At 41.5% G+C, this 13,698-nt stretch overlaps 1 protein-coding gene across 1 annotated transcript in view; it reads left to right on the top strand.

The window, feature by feature from the left end:
• The window catches only part of FGD6 (FYVE, RhoGEF and PH domain containing 6), a 135,176-nt gene that overhangs the window by 70,931 nt on the left and 50,547 nt on the right, over positions 1 to 13,698 (top strand). Inside the window, exons 6-8 of the mRNA XM_024257514.3 lie at positions 2,009 to 2,160; positions 5,895 to 6,051; positions 8,759 to 8,846. Of these exons, the coding sequence (XP_024113282.2) occupies positions 2,009 to 2,160; positions 5,895 to 6,051; positions 8,759 to 8,846 (397 nt within the window). The remainder of the gene's footprint in view (positions 1 to 2,008; positions 2,161 to 5,894; positions 6,052 to 8,758; positions 8,847 to 13,698) is intronic.

The raw sequence follows: 13,698 nt of genomic DNA, 5'->3' as shown, positions 1-13,698 counted from the left end.
AAAATTAAATAGTCTTATTTTATATGATACTAATTAGGTATACAAGTTAGTCCTTTAGTTACTGGGGTGAGTAGTTGGCTCCTTTGGGCTAATGTGACTGTTGGATCAATAAACTTAGTCCCAGGTACTGAGTCCTAAGTGAAGGGTTTTTTAGCATTGATTAAGCATAAGAGGATTGGACTTCTTCAAAATAGCCATCCTTTAGAAAAAGATTCCTTTCATATACTTTATCTGTGAGGTCTTTGGCTGTCCAGAGTTTTTAAAAAAACAAACAAAAAAACCTCATGGTTAATATATGTATGTTAGGGGCAGATGTTGAAAGGATCAGGGGAAGGAACAGTATCTTTTTTGGTTGATTTCACTTGCCCAGTAAATCCCTGAAGGGAAAACAGTTGGAAATAAAGGTGAGGGGAGATAAGGCCTATTAGTCATTTACCCAAACTTTGCTTTCAGATTTTAATTAAAACTGCTGTTTCTAAAAAGGAAAAAGTCTTTGTTTTTGAATCCTCAGGACTGTGGAACAGATTTCACTGTTTTACTTATATCTTGAGGCCCACCCTTAGGGGACAATGAAATCTAGGCAAATACTTATCTCCTACCCCACCCTTTCCAAGTCCTCTGGAGTAATAGGGTGCGGTGATATTGACCTATATTAAAACATGGTACAGATAGTCTAGAGAACAGTAAATGAAAAATAATAGGTGAAGAGAAAGATTCTTATTTGTGAAAAGTGTAAACCCTGGTGAATTTATTGAGAGGTTGACAAGAGGGAGGGGAGAATTTCAGGTCCAGAGTTAAAATGTTTCATTTATTCTGTGTGCCAACTGCATTGCAAAAAAAGTTTTATGTGCAATATCTAATTAAAGTCTCATAACTAGTATTATACTCATTTAGCAGATGAGGAAAATCAGGCTGGCCCAAGGAAACACAGTAAATAAGGAGCAAGGGCTTGGATCCAGGATTCTGATTATCAGGCACGGTGGCTCATGCCTATAATCACAGCACTTTGGGAGGCCCTAGTGGGAGGATTGCTTGAGCTCAGGAGTTCAAGACTAGCCTGGGCAACAAGGTGAAACCTCGTCTCTACAAAAAATAGAAAAATGGGCTGGGTGCAGTGGGTCACACCTGTAATCCCAGCACTTTGGGAGGCTGAAGCGGGCGAATCACAAGGTCAGGAATTCGAGACCAGCCTGGCCAACATGGTGAAACGCCGTCTCCACTAAAAACATACAAAAAATCAGCTGGGCGTGGTGGTGGGCACCTGTAATCCCAGCTACTCAGGAGGCTGAGGCAGGAGAATCGCTTGAACCTGGGAGGCGGAGGTTGCAGTGAGCCAAGATCGCGTCATTGTACTCCAGCCTGGGTGACAGTGCGAGACTCCATCTCAAAAAAAAAAAAAAATACAAAAATGAACCTGGCATGGTGGCATGCGCCTGTAGTCCCAGCTACTGGGGAAGTTGCCATGAGCTGAGATTGGGCCACTGCGCTCCATCCTGGACGACAGAGGGAGACCCACAACACCTGCCTCTCTTCACATGCCTCACCTAGGATGCTCCAGTTGTTGGGAAACGATGACTGAAAGTGGACAGTGGGACTCTTAAATCCAGGATAAAATTAGCTAGGATCTCCTGGGAACTTTTAAAATACATGGATTGTGTTTATATTGATGGTATTGGAATAATTCTAAAGACTGTTTAGAATTGCGTTACAATTTCCAGACACTCGCTTAGTATAATTGCTAAGTTTAGAGATCAAACTAAAAGGTTTAAGATAAATATCATATAGTATGTTTGAAAATCAAATAATCGTCTCAGCCACTATTTTTTATTTTTAATTTCCTATCTAGGTGAGTGGGGTAGGAGGAAGGGGATACTTTAGATTTGTAATTCTGCATGAGAAATACAGCTGTGCAATCTGTATCATTTTAGGGAAGAGGGGGACTGAGGATAAAAGCTTGTTATCAAGTTACATGTGTGTGTATTGTTTTTCCTGCTCTGGACTGTAATAGGATTTCCGGGATGCAGTAGCTCATGCTTCCAGGCAACTTGGGAAACCAGTGATTGAGGACCGGATTCTAAATCAGATCCTATACTACTTGCCTCAGCTGTATGAGCTCAACCGGGATCTCCTGAAGGAACTGGAGGAAAGAATGTTGCACTGGTAAAAATGAACTGTGTTCAGATTTTCCTAGTGTTTCCAATTTTAGATGAAGCCATAAGGGCCCCACGTGTGACAGAGATATATTTTCATTACATTGAGTTGTTTGAATATATTGTCTTTGCAGTTATCCATAGATTGATTTTGTTTTGTTTGTTTTTTGTTTTTGAGATAGATTCTCATTCTGTCACCCAGGCTGGAGTGCAGTGGCACAGTCTTGGCTCACTGCAACCTCTGCCTCCCGGGTTCCAGCGTTTCTTCTGCCTCAGCCTCCCGAGTAGCTGGGATTATAGGCGCGTGCCACCACGCCTTTCTAATTTTTTGTATTTTTAGTAGAGATGAGGTTTCACCATGTTGGCCAGGCTGGCCTTGAACTCCTGACCTCAGGTGATCTGCCTGCCTCGGCCTCCTAAAGTGCTGGGATTACAGGTGTGAGCCACCATGCCTGACCAGATTGATTATTTTCAGTGGCCCAAAATTCACAACCTTGGCACACCAAGCTCAATACTATTATTTTAAACAAATCTTTGGTAATGCTGCCTCAGAAGCAAGATGCAGCCGATTTAAATTTCTATAGGTGAACTTGGGCAATCAAGATTTTTGAGATTCAGTGTAGATAGATGCTATATGCTATATTCACATTGGAATAGTTTCTAAATGTTTTATTTACCTTCTGGAGCTTCAGGTCATGAAACTCCCTTTCCAGTTTTGAAAAAGAGGCCGTTCACTGAAATAATAGGATGGTTGTTTTGGAAAGGCAATTTTTTTTCTTTTGAGATGTAGTGTCAGACACTCTTGTTGCCCAGGCTGGAGTGCAATGGCACGATTGCAGCTCACTGCAACCTCTGCCTCCCAGGTTCAAGTGATTCTTCTGTCTCAGCCTCCTGCATAGCTGGGATTACAGGCACATGCTACCATGCCTGGCTAATTTTTGTATTTTTAGTAGAGGCGAGGTTTCATCATATTGGTCAGGCTGGTCTCTAACTCCTGACCTCAGGTGATCCGCCTTGGCCTCCCAAAGAAAGGCAAATTTATATATGTATGACATCCTTGTAGAAGCTGTAGATTTAAGAATAGGAAAAGAATACCAAAAGGTTAGTATTGGAAGCTACTTCCACTAGGCTGAAGAAAATAAGTATGCAGAGGCTTTGGTGACTTCTGTGGAAATAATGTAGAAAGATTGGTGTAGGAGGATTGAATTTACTGTTGAAGACCATGGAGAACACAACATGATTAGAATAAGAAAATAGTATCACCTACTTTCATGTTCAAAATATCTCTAAGCTTTCTTTATATATAAACCAGAAAAATACCTCTGCTTGTTTTGGAAATATCTTGCCTCTATATGTTGGGTAAATATGGCAGATAAGCAATTAATACATAGCTGTAGCCTAAGTATAAAATAACACACAATTAAGGACGGAGAAATGACTAAAATGTAGTCTTTAAAGGTCATGATAGGCCAAGCACGGTGGCTCACGCCTGTAATCCCAGCACTTTGGGAGGCTGAGGCAGGTGGATCACTTGAGGTCAGGAGCTCGAGACCAGCCTAGCCAATGTGGCAAAACCTCGTCTCTAGTAAACATACAAAAATTAGCCAGACATGGTGGCAGATGCCTGTAATCCCAACTACTTGGGAGGCTGAACTGGGAGGCGGAGGCTGCAGTGAGCCGAGATTGTGCCACTGCACTCCATTCTGGGTGACAGAACGAGACTCCTTTTAAAAAAAAAAAAAAGTCATGATAGAAATAAAATATAACTGGCCAGGCGCTGTGGCTCACACCTTTAATCCCAGTATTTTGGGAGGCTGAGGCAGGCAGATAAGCTGAGGTCAGGAGTTTGAGACCAGCCTGGCTAACATGGTGAAACTTTGTGTCTACTAAAAAACAAATCTTTTTTTTTTTTTCTTGTTTTAAATTAAAAAAAAAAAAAATTGGGGCTTATTTGCTTCCGATTTTTTTTTTTTTTTTTTTGAGACAGAGTTTCACTCTCTTGCCCAGGCCAGAGTTCAGTGGTGTGACCATGGCTCACTGCAGCCTTGACTTCCCCAGGCTTAAGTGATCCTTCCACCTCACCCACCCAAGTAGCTGGGACTGCAGGCATGCCCCACCATGCCTGGCTAATTTTTTAAATTTTTTGTAGAGACAGGTTGCCCTGTGTTTCCCTGGCTGGTCTTGTGCTCCTGGGCTCAAGTGATCCTCTTGCCTCAGCCTCCCAAAGTGCTAGGATTACAGGCATGAGCCACTGCACCCAGCCTAATTTTCTATTTATTAAAATATTTTTCTCTTAGGGTTCAAGTCAATACATATTCTTTGGTGTTAGTTGACTTTCTGAAATAACATTTTTCCATTGGCTTTTAACAACAATTGATGAAATATTTTATTTTCACATTCAGGAAGGTTTGCATATCTAGTATGTGCTAGTCTGTGCTCTAAGTATGCAGAGGATATCACAGTGCACAAAACAGACATCCTGCTTTCATGGAGCAAACATTTAATAGGGGAAGGACCAGATAAATAGACAAGAAAACTACAAGAAGCAGTTTCTGAGTTGCAGAGACCTGAAATAGGACGCTGTGGTAGCGAATGAAGCTTGGGTGGTCAGGGAAAGCCCTCTGTGAAGGTGGCGTATTTATAGTGATATCTGAAAGAAAAGGAGGAGCCAGCCAGGGTTCTATATTTCCAGGCATGTAGAACCATTAGTGGAAGTCTGCATAGTGGAAATGAATTCCATGTCTCCAAAGAAGATAAAGAAGGCCAGTGTGGTGGGAGAGAAATGAGGAAGAGGAAGAGAAGTGTGACAGGGGTCAGAAAGGGCAGGCCTTTGTATGCCAGGTAAGGAGTTTGTTTTTTTTTTGGGGGGGGCAGTGTCTCACTGTGTCGCCTAGGCTGGAGTGCAGCGGGCGCAATCTCGGTTCACTGCAACCTCTACCTACTGGGTTCAAGCGAGTCTCCTGCCTCAGCCTCCCAAGTACCTAGGATTACAGGCGCCTGCCACCATGCCCAGCTAATATTTGTATTTTTAGTAGAGACAGGGTTTCACCATGTTGGCCAGGCTGGTCTCAAACTCCTGATCAGAAGTAATCTGCCCGTCCTGGCCTCCCAAAGTGCTGGGATTACAGGCGTGAGCCACCGTGCCCGTCCAAGGAGTTATTTATTTATTTATTTATTTATTTATTATTTATTTATTTATTTTTGAGATGGAATCTCGCTCTGCTGCCCAGGCTGGAGCGCAGTGGCGCAATCTCGGCTCACTGCAACCTCCGCCTCCCGGGTGCAAACAATTCTCCTGTCTCAGCCTCCCAGGTAGCTGGGATTATAGGCATGCATCACTGTGCCCGACTAATTTTGTATTTTTAGTAGAAACTGGGTTTCTCCATGTTGGTCAGGCTGGTCTTGAGCTCCTAACCTCTGGTGATCTGCCCGTCTCGGCTCCCAAAGTGCTGGGATTACAGGTATGAGCCACTGCACCCAGCCATGACAAACATTTTTTAAGACTCTCTCCTTGTGTTGAAGAATGGTTTGGAGAGGGCAAGAATGGAAGCAGGGAGACCAGTGAGAGTCCAGGCAAGATGGGATGGTGGCGGTGGAAATGGTGAAAAGTAGGCATTTTGAGGTATGTCTTACAAGAAGAGAAAAAAAGATAAGTTGGTGGCTCAGATGTGGACTCTGCTTATCATTGGATATGTTCATCACTCTCTCTTTATATTTTTTTGTGTATCTCTTCTCTATCCATAGGACTGAACAACAAAGAATTGCTGATATCTTTGTAAAGAAGGGACCATATCTAAAAATGTATTCCACATACATCAAAGAATTTGATAAGAATATAGCCTTGCTGGATGAACAGTGCAAGAAAAATCCAGGTTTTGCTGCTGTTGTTAGAGAATTTGAGGTATTTGCTACCATCTAATGTTGAACACTTCTCTTTCTTTTTGTTGTTGAAGCTTTAATAACAAGTTGCAGTCATTGAAAACAAAGCTTGCAAACAAAGAAAAAGTTAAAAAGTAATCCCTTCAAAATCAAAGATGGAATTGAACAATTTAAATGGTGAGAACTCAAGAATGTACATGACTTAATTTTGAAAATCTGTTATTGCACATGGGAATATTTTGACTTGGAAAGAATTTTTTTTTGAGACAGAGTCTTGCTCTGTTACCCAGGCTGGAGTACAGTCGTGCGTAGATTGGCTCACTGCAACCTCCGCCTCCCGGGTTCAAGTGATTCTCCTGCCTCAGCTTCCCAAGTAGTTGGGATTACAAGCACATGCCACCATACCCGGCTAATTTTTTGTATTTTTAGTAGAGATGGGGTTTCACCACATTGGCCAGGCTGGTCTTGAATTCCTGACCTCAGGTGATCCACCCTGCTCGGCCTCCCAAAGTGCTGGGATTACAGGCGTGAGCCACTGTGCCTAGCTGGAAAGAATATTTTGATGGGACTTTTTAAACTGTGGTAAAATACATACAACACAAACTTAGCATTTTAACAATTTTCAAGTTTATAGTTCAGTAATGTTAAGTACGTTGACATTCTTTTGCAACCAGATCCCCAGAACTCTTTTCAACTTGCAAAACTGAAGCTCTATAGGCATTAAACATTAACTCTATTCTCTCTTCCCTCCCAGCCCTTGGCAACCACCATTCTGCTTTCTGACTCAATGAACTTGATTAAGGAACATTTCTTAACTTTTAATTTAACTTATTCTTTTATCCTAACAACTAACTTAAAATGATGGATGGGAAATAGAATTTATGTTTCCCTTTAGATAAATAAATAACATGGTTTTGGTGCCAAAGTTAAGAAAAAGTAATAACCTGTTTAGAGCATGTGTCAGCCAAAGCTTTGACTTTTAACTCAGAGCTGTGAGGGTGGAACCCTGATTTAATTAGAGATAAAATCACAAGTCCCCTCCATCAATTTGGAGTAAAATTTGCGTAGTATATTTTAGTACTTATTTCTCTGTTTTGAAGCTTAAAAGATCAGTGAGTTCCAGTCACACAAAACTAGAAGTGAAAAGGGGTTTCGTTTGTTTGTTTGTTTGTGTTTGTTTTTGTTTTGTTTTGTTTTTTGAGATGGAGTCTAGCTCTGTTGCCCAGGCTGGAGTGCAGTGGTGTGATCTCGGCTCACTGCAACCTCTGCCTCCAAGGTTCACGTGATTTTCCTGCCTCAGCCTCCCAAGTAGCTGGGATTTCAGGCGTATGCCACCATGCCCAGCTGATTTTTGTATTTTTAGTAGAGACAGGGTTTCACTGTGTTGGCCAGGCTGGTCTCGAACTCCTGATCTCATGATTCACCCACCTTGGCCTCTCAAAGTGCTGGGATTACAAGAGTGAGCCACCTCACCTGGCCGAAATGAAAAGTTTTTAAAATAGTATGGTATTGCTGATTTCTGATTTGTGCAATAGACAAATAATTAAATTTTAAAGTCATCTGTAATTTTTTCTTCTTTTCCTCTCCTCTGTTGTCTTTGTGCTATCAAAAAACAAAGTGCAATGTAATTGTGGCAACTGATGATTGACCCAGGTTTTGGTAAGAGTCCAGTGAGTTGTGTTACCTTGTTAACAAAAGAAAACGGAGCCATAAGGCCAGCAGAATTAGTAATCTGGGTTAATGATGCTTGGATGAAAGATACTTTCTTAACATGCATTATCATTGTAATTTCATAATCACTGTGTGTACCAGATAGTGGTGGTACATATTTAGAAAATGATAAAAGTCTGAGCAAATCTAACAAAACTTATCCACCAACTTGCGCTATGTTAGAAGCGTGACTTTTTTTTGTAGTTCTTAGGATGCAGGGACATTTTCACTCAGCCTTTTTGATGCCACCTCACAGTAAACTCTTAGGTTGGAGAATGAGGGTGAGGCTCAGGAATGGGCTGAGATAGATGTCTGTTGTACATACTAAGGAAGAGAGGTTTCAAGGGATAACCAAATGTCTTTGTAGTCAAGCTAAAATGTGGTTCCATAATCAAATGTTCCTATAAATGCTGTTATTTGGGGGCTATCTTTTTATAAGGCCATTCATCTGCAAAAGACTTTTACATTCTTCAGACTTCTTAAAGAAGGGATACTTAGCAAGGCTGCTTTTCAGATTATCTTTACTTTCTACAGTTCTCCCCGCCACCACCATTATTTTGACTATATTGACCACAAGGCTCTGATTATCATTTGAATCCAATTCCTGGCAGTTGTATTTCCACTGCCTTATTTTAGGGGCCATGCATTTCCTTCTTGGTCCATTGGAATTTGTTTGTATTTATCAATACAAGTGGGAGCTGCTGAGTAGGGTAGGCTCTAACTAGCCTAGGACACAGACTGTGGCTACCACGTTCTTTGGGAGGGTTGCTAACAAGTTTTTCCTAGGAGCAAGTGATTTCAGGGACTGCCTACAGGAAAGGGTGGAGGTTGGTGGTCAGTCTGGCTGGGGTTCACTCTCAGTGTATCTAACAGCTGTGCCTTAAAACAAAAGGGAGCCTCTCTACGAATCTCCTTCCAGAGTTGCTTGATGTTTAAAGTTTGGCTTCCTGAGCACTTGAATCCGGGTCCCTTGCTTCTTAGAAAACACTGTGTTTATTTTGGATGCCTTCTCCTTTCAGATGAGCCCTCGCTGTGCTAATCTGGCCCTCAAGCACTACCTGCTCAAGCCGGTTCAGAGGATCCCCCAGTACAGGCTGTTGCTGACAGGTGGGCTTCTCCAGCATTTTGCCAACCACCCAGTTGGTTTATCCATCAGCCAACTCTTCTTGCCTTTATGAAACTCGGGTGCCTCTCTTTGTATATCACCCTAGTCACCATGTTGCCTAATCTGTGGATTTGTAGATTGCTTATGTACTTCACATATACGTTGCCTGAACTGAACGGCTTTCAGTTCTTTGGTCATCCATCCATGTGTACATTTTCACCTCAGAGCATTCATACATGTAGCTACTTTTTAATTCAGAACATCTTTGACCATCCCAAGCCCATACCCCTGCATCATTTCACCTGTCTAATATTATTAATTCCAGGAAGGTGCTTTCCCCAACTACTTGAGAATGGAGTTCAGAGGGTCACTCCCATATATTTATATAGCACTATCATAGCCCTGGTTACTTGCCTCAGAAAGTTGTTATAAGGTTTGATTAATGAGCTAAATGTGGACAGTGCTTAGAATAGTACTGTAGCTGGGTGCAGTGGACACGCCTGTAGTTCCAGCTACTGGAGAGGCTGAGGCAGGAGGATCTTTGAGCCCAGGAGTTTGAGACTATCCTGGGAAACACAGACCCCTGTCTAAAAAAAACAGGAATAATGCTTTAATTATAATAAGTTCTGCATAAGTATTAGCTTTTACTATTATTAGTAATAGTAGTATTCTTATCCTGATAGTTATTTCCTTATCATGATAATAGTCTATCTTCTACTAGACTGTAAGCTTCAAGATTATAGAGCTATGTCTGTTTAGTAAGGATAAAAGAAGGAAAGAAAAAAGCAAAAACACTGTGTTTGAGTGAAGGAACTTGCTGTAATCAGGCCTTTATATTCACTGGCTCTTTAAATCCTCACCATAGCCTTGCAAATATCAGTTTTATCTTCACAGATGAGATAACGGGCTTATTGAGATTAAGTGGTTTGGCATCACAAAAAGGCTAGTGTAGTCTCAGTACCAAACATAGTTACCCAACACCTACTACTAGGTTCTCTGGAATATTTGCTGAACTGTATTGGATGTACAGTGACTTAATATGCATATATAATATGCATTAAAATTGTATCAAAATGGACAAGAACATCAAAATGTGGCCACAACCATAAAGTCAATGTGTTGTAATGTTCTATAAGTACTTGGCTTCTGGAGGTACTTGGCTTCTGTTACTCTCCTTAAGAAATGGTGTGCATGCTTTTCTTCTTAACTTCACTCTCTTAAGCCAAGAGCTATATTGGAGATAATAGGTGAATCCTGAAAAACCAGGATTTCCTCATTTCTCTTTAGGGAAAAGGATTCAGCACTTCAAAGCTTGCCTAGTGACAGACTGCTCACGAGGAAGACCTACCTTTTAGCCCCAGGACAGGCTGGAGTGCAGTGGCGCCATCTCAGCTCACTGCAGCTTCCATCTCCCAGGTTCAAGTGATTCTCCTGCCTTAGCCTCCTGTGTAGCTGGGATTACAGGTGTGCACCACCATGCCCGTCTAATTTTTTTATTTTTAGTAGAGGCGGGGTTTCACCATGTTGGCCAGGTTGGTCTCAAACTCCTGACCTCAAGTGATCTGCCCACCTTGGCCTCCCAAAGTGCTGAGATTATAGGGGTGAGCCACCACAACTGGCCCTTAATTTAAATTTCTAACAATGTATCAGGCACTAGGTTTCTGTCTGGAATGACATAAAGCCAACTGAATAATTTAAGGATATCCTGTCCCTCTGTACTTTCTTTCTTCTGCTTTTGGCAGAGATTTAGAATACACAGGACAAAGGGAAGTACTGATACACATGTTGTGTTTTTGCTAGATAAATTCAGTGCTCTCATAAACCAGCTTTTGAATGGCATAGGCTCTTTCCACAGCTGTCAAATGAAGTACTGTTTTCAGTGGCAAAAGACAACTGTAGTTTCAAATGGGAGGGGAATGGAGCAAGAATCTGAAAATTTAATGCAAAGATTAATTTTTACATATTATTTATTTTTTATTTATTTGAGACGGAGTCTTGCTCTGTTGCCAGGCTGGAGTGCAGTGGTGCAATCTCAGCTCGCTGCAACCTCCGCCTCCTGGGTTCAAGAGATTCTCCTGCTTCAGCCTCCTGAGTAGCTGGGACTACAAGCACGTGCCCAGCTAATTTTTTGTATTTTTAGTAGAGACGGGGTTTCAACATGTTGGCCAGGATGGTCTTGATCTCTTGACCTCGTGATCCACCTGCCTTGGCCTCCCAAAGTGCTGGGATTACAAGCATGAGCCACGGCGCCCAGCCATGTTATTTATTTCATTTCACACCCTACGACTGTTCTAAGTAGTAAAAAGTCTGCATATGTTAAATTTAGGTTTCATGCTTAGTTTGTTTTTTATTGAGAAAGGGTGAAATGACAAAAGCAGGTTTTAAAAAACCCTCTTTACTAAAATAGATTTTAACTAGGTGCAGTGGCCTATGCCTGTAACCCAGCAACTCAGGAGGCTGAGCCGGGAGGATTGCTTGAGCCTGGGAGTTCGAGGCTACAGTGAGCCGTGGTCATGCTACTGCACTTCAGCCTGGGTGACAGTGAGAATTCTGTCTCTTAAAAAAAGAAGAATTTTGTTTTATAATACCAACATCATGTGAGCTTGGAGTTATTTTTAGTTTGAGCTACGTCTTACTTAATCTTAGATTGGGAAATCTTTTCTGTTATTTATTTATTTATTTATGAGATGAAATCTTGCCTGTTACCCAGGCTGTAGTGCAGTGGCACAATCTCAGCTCACTGCAACCTCCGCCTACCAGGTTCAAGTTATCCTCCCTCCTCAGCCTCCCAAGTAGCTGGGATTACAGGCGCCTGCCACCATACCTGGCTAATTTTTGTATTTTTAGTAGGGATATGGTTTTGCCGTGTTGGCCAGCCTGGTCTCAAACTTCTGACCTTAGATGATCTGCCCATCTCGGCTTTTCCATTCGTTAATTGATGCACAATACCTTATATATAATAGGCCCTCATACTGGTGGATTTGGGAAGGGGGAAAAGTGATGAATGGCTTGTTCAAGGCCACGAAATCAGGACTAAAATTAAAGAAAGAACATAGTAGACTTTGTATTCTTCATCCTATGCCTTTTATTCCATTGTTTAAAATTCTTTCCTTCCTCTAAGCCTGACGTGAAGTCAGGTCAGAAGTCCATTCTCTTTGTAGCCATCTCTGATTGCTTCAGTTCTCCAACCTTGAGTTCATTGAGTGTGTCTTATATCTATAATTTAGTGGCCTCCAAAATATATGGGTCAGTTTTGGATATGTTGAAGCTGTTCAGGAAATAATTTAGATAGGTTTTAAGGTAGGTTTAAAACATCTCACCAGGTGCGGTGTCTCACGCCTGTAATCCCAACACTTTGGGAGGCTGAGGCGGGCGGATCACCTGAGGTCAGGAGTTCGAGACCAGCCTGACCAACATGGAGAAACCCCATCTCTACTAAAAATACAAAAATTAGCCAGGCATGGTGGCACATGCCCATAATCCCAGCTACTCGGGAGGCTGAGGCAGGAGAATTGTTTGAACCCGAGAGGCAGAGGTTGTGGTGAGCTGAGATTGCGCCATTGCACTCCCGCCTGGCCAAGAAGAGCAAACTCCCTCTCAAAAAAAAAAAAAAAAAACTCAGCCAAAATGTTTTTCATCCAAAGAATGACATTGAAACATTTATATTAGAGATGATATCTTCTCCTAAAAAGAAAGTCACAAGCAGAAAGGTGAAATGTCCTCCCAAGGCTACACAGCTTTAATTGAAGCACCTATGTTCCTATAATCTCAAGGACATTCCTATAACCTTGCACGTCAATACTAAAGATTTGCTTTTTTAATTTTTGTATTTAAGTGATCCATCCTGTTAACTGATGCTTTTTATTTTTATTTAAAATTCTGATTTTCCAGTACTGATTTTTGTGATGTTCTGATTACTCTTTACTTTGCAAGATATATCTACTGTTGCTGTGAAAGTACTGCTGTCTAGGGACTGAGTTTTTTTTTTTTTTTTTTTTATGTAGAAACAGGGTTTCCCCATGTTGCCCAGGCTGGTCTCAAACTCCTGGGGTCAAGCGATCCTCCTGCCTTGGCCTCCCAAAGTGCTGGCATCACAGGCCTGAGCCACTGGGCCCAGCCTGAGATTTTTTAAAGTTGGATTTTAAGTCTTAAATTTGCATCTTTCAAACATGTTAATTACTTTGGATAATAAAGCTCAAATGATTTAATCCTCCAACAACTTTGTAAGGTAAGTACTTTTATTTCCATTTTGGAGTTTGGATTGATTCCAAATGCACAAAATATACAAGAGCAGGCAGGAGTGGTACTTCATTCATTTGAGGCAACTCCTGGCAACTTTGCTGTATTAAGTTTCAGGCTGAGAAGGGGAAGGAGTCCTGCCTGATTCAATGTAAGTAGGTTTGTGCCTGCCACTGAGATATGCGTAGATGATAAGATGGTTTATTCTGGAATCCTTTTAGAAAAGATCAGTGGAAATCCCCAGATAGAGCAGTCTGTCACTGCTGTTCAAGTAACCATGCTATTGTCTTCCAGTGTTTTCTTTTCTGGACTTACTTTGGGTTTCTATAGGGTATTCTATTTGGGCAATCTCTTCCTGCATTGTAGTAAAACACTTACACCTACACTCTTGTTAGTATTTTTTTAAGATCAGTTCAAATTGGATCTAAAAGAATGCATATAGTTGTATAACAAAATCAGTGATTTATATAATTTAAGCATAAATATTTGTAAATTTTGGCTGGGCACAATGGCCTGTAATCCCAGCACTTTGGGAAGCTGAGGTGGGCAGATTGCTTGAGCTCAGAAGTTCAAGACCAGCCTGGCCAACATGGTGAAACCCTGTCTCTACAAAAA

The sequence above is a fragment of the Pongo abelii genome, chromosome 10, assembly GCF_028885655.2.
Source record: "Pongo abelii isolate AG06213 chromosome 10, NHGRI_mPonAbe1-v2.0_pri, whole genome shotgun sequence".
In the NCBI taxonomy this organism is placed as follows: domain Eukaryota; kingdom Metazoa; phylum Chordata; class Mammalia; order Primates; family Hominidae; genus Pongo; species Pongo abelii.
The sequence above is the reverse complement of the archived record's forward strand: the minus strand, read 5'-3'. Positions and strand labels throughout refer to the sequence as shown.